The sequence below is a fragment of the Marmota marmota genome, unplaced genomic scaffold, assembly GCF_001458135.2.
Source record: "Marmota marmota marmota unplaced genomic scaffold, marMar, whole genome shotgun sequence".
Classification (NCBI taxonomy): domain Eukaryota; kingdom Metazoa; phylum Chordata; class Mammalia; order Rodentia; family Sciuridae; genus Marmota; species Marmota marmota.
The window spans coordinates 738,251-744,845 of NW_026000257.1; the positions used below are offsets into that span (position 1 = coordinate 738,251).

The 6,595-nt window shown below is 44.8% G+C and overlaps 1 protein-coding gene across 1 annotated transcript; it reads left to right on the forward strand.

The window, feature by feature from the left end:
• Nucleotides 1-120: 120 nt before the first annotated feature.
• Nucleotides 121-6,088, forward strand: Maged1 (MAGE family member D1; the record flags this gene model as incomplete). The annotated part of the gene is made up of 11 exons (XM_015507311.2): nt 121-867; nt 1,505-2,173; nt 2,301-2,364; nt 2,577-2,656; nt 2,826-2,917; nt 3,134-3,213; nt 3,305-3,347; nt 3,620-3,682; nt 4,270-4,384; nt 5,282-5,667; nt 5,880-6,088. Coding segments are annotated over 10 exons (2,331 nt in total), but the record flags the coding sequence as incomplete, so codon positions are not given.
• Between the last annotated feature and the right edge of the window lie 507 nt (nt 6,089-6,595).

The window sequence follows — 6,595 nt, forward strand, 5'->3', positions numbered from 1 at the left end:
CTTCGACCCTAGTCTGCTCCCTAGGTGTGTCCCAGCCTCTCCAGGTTTTGCACCAACCGCCTCCTGCAGCTCCCCTACTGCGCTGCGCCCCTCCTCCTGCTTCTGAGGCCCAGACATTGAATTTTTTCCCCCTGTATTTTGCAGGCTGAGGCCTCTGTGGAAGACAGCGCCTTGCTTATGCAGACCTTGATGGAGGCGATCCAGATATCGGAGGCTCCACCTACCAACCAGGCCACAGCAGCTGCCAGCATGCCGAATGCTAGTCCCCAGAGTTCACAGCCCCCAACTGCCAATGAGATGGCTGACATTCAGGTCTCAGCAGCTGCAGCTAGGCCTAAGACAGCCTTTAAAGCCCAGAATGCCACCACAAAAGGCCCAAATGGTGTCTATGATTTCTCTCAGGCACATAATGCCAATGAGATGCCCAACAATCACCCTAAGGCAGCCTTTAAGTCTCAGAATGCCACCCCAAAAGGCCCTAATGCTGCCTATGATTTTTCCCAGGCAGCAACCACAGGTGAATTAACTACTAACAAGTCTGAAATGGCCTTTAAGGGCCAGAATGCCACTACTAAGGTGGGCTCAAACACCACCTACAATTTCTCTCAGCCTCCTAATGCCAGTGAGGTGGCCAACAACCGGCCTAAGACAGCCTTCAAGGCTTGGAATGATACCACTAAGGCTCCTACAGCCGATACCCAGAACCAGAATGTAAACCAAACCAAAATGGCTGCTTCCCCACCTGACATAGAGACAAACCCAAGTATCTCTGAACCTGACGGTGCAGCTGCGCAGACATCTGCAGATGGTTCCCAGGCTCAGAATCTGGAGTCCCGGACTATAATTCGGGGAAAGAGGACTCGCAAGGTGAGATCCCCACTAGCTTCACTTTGCTTTGGGTTCTCTCCTTTCTTCTCTGAGGTTCTTTTTTTCTGAACGAAAGTGTATGTAATTGCCTGTATTTGGCTAGGCTGTAGGGGATGTTAAGGTGAATGTTTATTTCTGTCCGCTGAGTGCCCACAGACTAATGGAGAGTTAATACGTAGGCATGTTGACAGCAGCCACCATGTTAAGTCATTTTACATTTTGAGAGCAGCCACCATGTTAGGTCTTGAGCTAGGCCCCCTCACACAGGTTATCTCATTAAATCTTGAAAATACCTCTTACTATCTAGGGATCATACTTGAGTTTTACAGAGGAGGAAATTAAGTCCCAGAGAGATGAATTGACTTGAATGATTCATTCAGGATGATATAAGCAGAGCCAGGAAGAGTAAGCCTCAAGCCTCCAACCTTGGGTTGCTTTTGACCTGATTTAGAGATGAAATTCTAAAATTAAGAAATTCTAAAGGGAAAGACAAACCTCAGACTCAGGGTGACCAATGGCCAGTCGGTTAGGTGGCTGTCAATACAGGTAAGGGTTTAGGGGACCTTCCTGGAATAGATAGGGTAAGGATATAGGACCAAATAATTATCTTCAACTTTTCTTCTCTCTGATGTTGCAGATTAATAACTTGAATGTGGAAGAAAACAGCAGTGGGGATCAGAGGCGGGCCCCACTGGCTGCAGGGACCTGGAGGTCTGCACCAGTTCCAGTGACCACTCAGAACCCACCTGGTGCACCCCCTAATGTGCTCTGGCAGACCCCATTGGCTTGGCAGAATCCGTCTGGCTGGCAAAACCAGACAGCCAGGCAGACCCCACCAGCACGTCAGAGCCCCCCAGCTAGGCAGACCCCACCAGCCTGGCAAAACCCAGTCGCTTGGCAGAATCCAGTGATCTGGCCAAACCCAGTGATCTGGCAGAACCCTGTGATCTGGCCAAATCCCATTGTCTGGCCTGGCCCAGTTGTCTGGCCAAACCCACTGGCCTGGCAGAATCCACCTGGATGGCAGACCCCACCTGGATGGCAGACCCCACCTGGCTGGCAGGGCCCTCCAGACTGGCAAGGCCCTCCTGATTGGCCGCTACCACCTGATTGGCCACTGCCACCGGATTGGCCACTTCCTACTGACTGGCCACTGCCACCTGACTGGATTCCTGCCGACTGGCCAATTCCACCTGACTGGCAGAACCTGCGACCCTCACCTAACTTGAGACCCTCCCCCAACTCGCGTGCCTCACAGAACCCTGGTGCCCCGCAACCTCGAGATGTGGCCCTTCTTCAGGAAAGAGTAAGAGCTATACCTTCCCACTCACTTCTCTCTCGCTTTTTTATGTTGTTGTTGTCCTCCCATTTATAATCAACCAAATTTTCTGAAAATATATTAAAGCTTTGATGATTTCCTTTTCTCCTCTCAGGCAAATAAGTTGGTCAAGTACCTGATGCTTAAAGACTACACAAAGGTGCCCATTAAGCGCTCAGGTAGGCATCCAGTGCCCTCTTCCAGAGATCTGCCCTCCCCCTCCCTTTGCTTTATGGCCATCCCTTTGCTTATATGTCCCCTCAATTTCATAGCTAGTTCTTTATTTTCCACCTTTGAGGACATTAGCTGTATTATTCTCAGTAAGACTGGCAAAGGGGTTACTGCTCTATGGCCCTGCTCAGCCCAGGTGCTCCCTTTTCTCTTCTTACAGAAATGCTAAGGGATATCATCCGAGAATACACTGATGTTTACCCAGAAATCATTGAACGGGCATGCTTTGTCCTGGAGAAGGTGAGAAGGCAGCTCTGAGGGACAGGAATGATGCGGAAAGTCTTGATTTCAAAGACTCATAGGGTTCCTACTGGGAATTTAGGGCAGTCACACGGGGAGGTGATTGACAGCGTCTGGGTAGCTTGTGATAAATTTTGTAATTTCATAGTCTGTTTTCTTTCCCCTATAGAAATTTGGGATTCAGCTGAAGGAAATTGACAAGGAAGAACACCTGTATATTCTCATCAGTACCCCTGAGTCCCTGGCTGGCATACTGGGAACGTAAGATGGGAGAGGAGGTGGAACATGGCCTTTCTCAGTGATGCTTTTTTTCCGGGAATTTCAAATAGGTCAGGGTCCAGGATTCAGGTTCACATAGCAGGTCATGGGCAGAGCTGGGGTATAATTCTCTCCTCACTAATGAATGTTGGGGAAGCTAGATGGGTAAGTGATCTGGGGTCTCTCTGCTGAAAACATGTTCTTTTTGTACTCTTTTAGGACCAAAGACACACCCAAGCTGGGTCTCCTCTTAGTGATTCTGGGTGTCATCTTCATGAATGGCAACCGTGCCAGTGAGGGTGAGTGACTGGACTTGCAGCTGGGGGTTGGCTACAGCCTGATTTTCATGCTCATTTTCCGTGCCTTGTCTCCTCTTGCCTCCCATTGCAGCTGTCCTCTGGGAGGCACTACGCAAGATGGGACTGCGTCCTGGGTATGATTGGGCTCTCTCATCGCTTGCCTGTTTGAATCATCCTTTGACAACAGAGGATGGTCCCAGGATTGCATTAACCTGGTGGTCTGGGGGTTTGGTTTGGGAAGAACCAGAGCCCAAGGATATTACCTGGGTGGATGGGGAAATAGTCCTGAACTCTCTGCCTTTTTTCTCATCTCTGACCTTGTGCTAGAAAGCTCTTTGCTTTTCTTTGGGCAAAGTCAAGTAATTTCTGATTATAGATTCCTTTCTTTTCATTTTTTAACTGTTAGGGTGAGACATCCCCTCCTTGGAGATCTGAGAAAACTTCTTACTTATGAGTTTGTAAAGCAAAAGTAAGTGATGCCTAAGGGGTCTTTTCTGGGTATCATGATTCTGACTGTGTGATGGTCTGCCTCAGAAAGCCCCTTCTAAGCTCATTTCTTAACTATACCTGTATGTAAGTTCATAAAATGTGTAATTAGGAGTTACTCCTTGAGATTGAATTTTTCTACAGCATAGTTGTTTTACAAGCAAAACCTGTCCTCCATCCCCATGGTAGACATTTCCAAGCCTGGGGCAGGCAGAGACTTTTGTACTGCTATATAATGATGGCAGTGATCCTATCTGGGGGCTCGTTGAAATGATTACAAGAACCTGGAGCTAGAGCTTTGGCAGAAGGGTGAGGTTAGTGTTGTCCTCTGTGTGACCCTAAACAAGCCTCCTGTGCACCTCTGAATGATTGCGTACTATAGAATCACTGGCACAGGAATTCAGAGGTCTGATTATTAAAGTGTAAATAACCTGATTGTGTTTAGGAATGAGTCTGGTAATAAGAGAGTTGCTACCTGAAATCAGGAGTTTTAAAATCTGAGGTTATTGTGCATTTGTGGACTACCACTCTCTTTGGGTAGGTAAACACAAGACTTTTTTGCTCTCTCAGATACCTGGACTACAGACGAGTGCCCAACAGCAACCCTCCCGAGTACGAGTTCCTCTGGGGCCTCCGTTCCTACCATGAGACTAGCAAGATGAAAGTGTTGAGATTCATTGCAGAGGTAATGGAGGAACTGCTCCAGAATTGATAGGTTAAGGGATGAGGTATCACTGGCTGGGAAAGGCCCAGAGCAGGAATGAGATCCTAGGTGTGTTGTTGTTGTTATGTAAGCAATAACACAAATTTAGGTGCTTAATATGTATTGGATGCCTAATATATAGTAACTAATACTGTTATGAGTTTTATATTGTTTTCTTTTTTGGTCAGGTATTTTTAGTATATTTTTATTTTTTCCAAGCTTTATTAAGGCATAGTCAGTAAAAATTATATATATTTATGGGTTACCTGGGTTTTTTTTAAAAATGTTGGCTTTTTTCGGTTTTTTATTGACTAATAAAAATGGCACATATTTGTGGGGTACAATGTGATGTTTTATGTATTTATATATTGTGGAATGGTTAAATGAATCTAACTAATTAACTATCACCTCACATATTTACCATTTTTTTGTTTTAAGAATGATTAAAACCAGCTCTTAGCAATTTTCATATATATAATACATTAACTATAGTCATTGTGTTATACAGTAGATCTCCAGAAATTATTCATCCTATCTAACAAAATTCCCACTGCTTAACCAATATCTCCCCATTCTCTACCCCAGACCCAGGCAACTACCTTTCTACTTTACTTCTATGATTTTGACTTTTTTTTAGATTTGACACATAAGTAACATTATATAGTATTTATCTTTATGTATCTGAATTATTTACTTAGCCTAATGTCCTCTAGCTTTACCCATGTTGTCAAAAAATGTTGGGATTTCTTTCTTTTTAAAGGCTAAATACTATTCCATTTTGTGTATAGACCACCTTTTCCTTATCCATTCATCTATTGATGAACAATTAGGTTGATCCTATATTTTAGTAGTTATAAATAAAAGCTATTTATATGTCAGGTTCAGAAGAGAGACCCTCGTGACTGGACTGCACAGTTCATGGAGGCTGCAGATGAGGCTTTGGATGCTCTGGATGCTGCTGCAGCTGAGGCTGAGGCGCGGGCTGAAGCAAGAACCCGTATGGGAATTGGAGATGAGGCTGTGTCTGGGCCCTGGAGCTGGGATGACATTGAGTTTGAGCTGCTGACCTGGGATGAGGAAGGAGATTTTGGAGATCCCTGGTCCAGAATCCCGTTTACCTTCTGGGCCAGATACCACCAGAATGCCCGCTCCAGATTTCCTCAGACCTTCGCTGGCCCCATTATTGGCCCCAGTGGCACAGCCAGTGCCAACTTTGCTGCCAACTTTGGTGCCATTGGTTTCTTCTGGGTCGAGTGAGATTTCAGGTACGTACATCAATTTGGATTGGGGAGTTATGGACCTTGGAGGGTATAGGGTTGATAGGGTTGTATATATCTACATAAGCTAAGATTCATAGGAAGTCTTTGTTGGGGAGATGATGGAAGTATAGGAAAGCACTGTTTGATATTTATGTTACTTATTATTTGATATATATCATTAATTTTTTTTTTTTACTTTTTCTTTCTTGTGTTCACAGATATTGCTCATCAGTTGCAATAGTCTTTCCCCTGAGTGAGGCTGAAGCCTCAGATTCCTTCTAAACACAAGCTATCTAGAGAGCCACATCCTGTTGACTGAAAGTGGCATGCAAGATAAATTTATTTGCTGTTCCTGTCTATTGCTTTTTTTTCCTTGTGTGCTGTCAAGTTTTGGTATCAGAAATAAACATTGAAATTGCAAAGTGAATTTGATGTGCTCTGTTTTCTTTTTTCTGTTTTTTTTTTTTATATTCAGGGAGAGATCAACATATTTAATGTGAGAGGACATCAGCTCTAACCTGAAGGGTGGATCAGCTTTCACCTTTGAAATGTGGGAGGATCCAGCTAATGGATTGGGAACCAAAAGGAAGGAACCATAGTGCACACAAGAGACCCAAGAATAGTGTAGTTTATTCAGTAAATATCTCAAAAACTTGTAGATATAGTGTTACATGTCCTGGAGTGATATTGAGAGAAAAGAAATGAGGGAGAACTCCAGGTAATGACAAGGTTCAGAGTGGGAGTTGAAGGGGAGAGATGAATCAGTAAGTTGGTTATACTGTCCATGTGGGAAGTGAAATATCTCCAAGGATGGAGATGGGAGTAGGAGTAAGAACAGTAGGAGCCACGTGCCAAAATCAGGAAGAAAATATACCCATAGCCACATTGTCCAGGCCTCCTCCCATCTCTGGGAATGCAGCCCAGTTAGCCTATC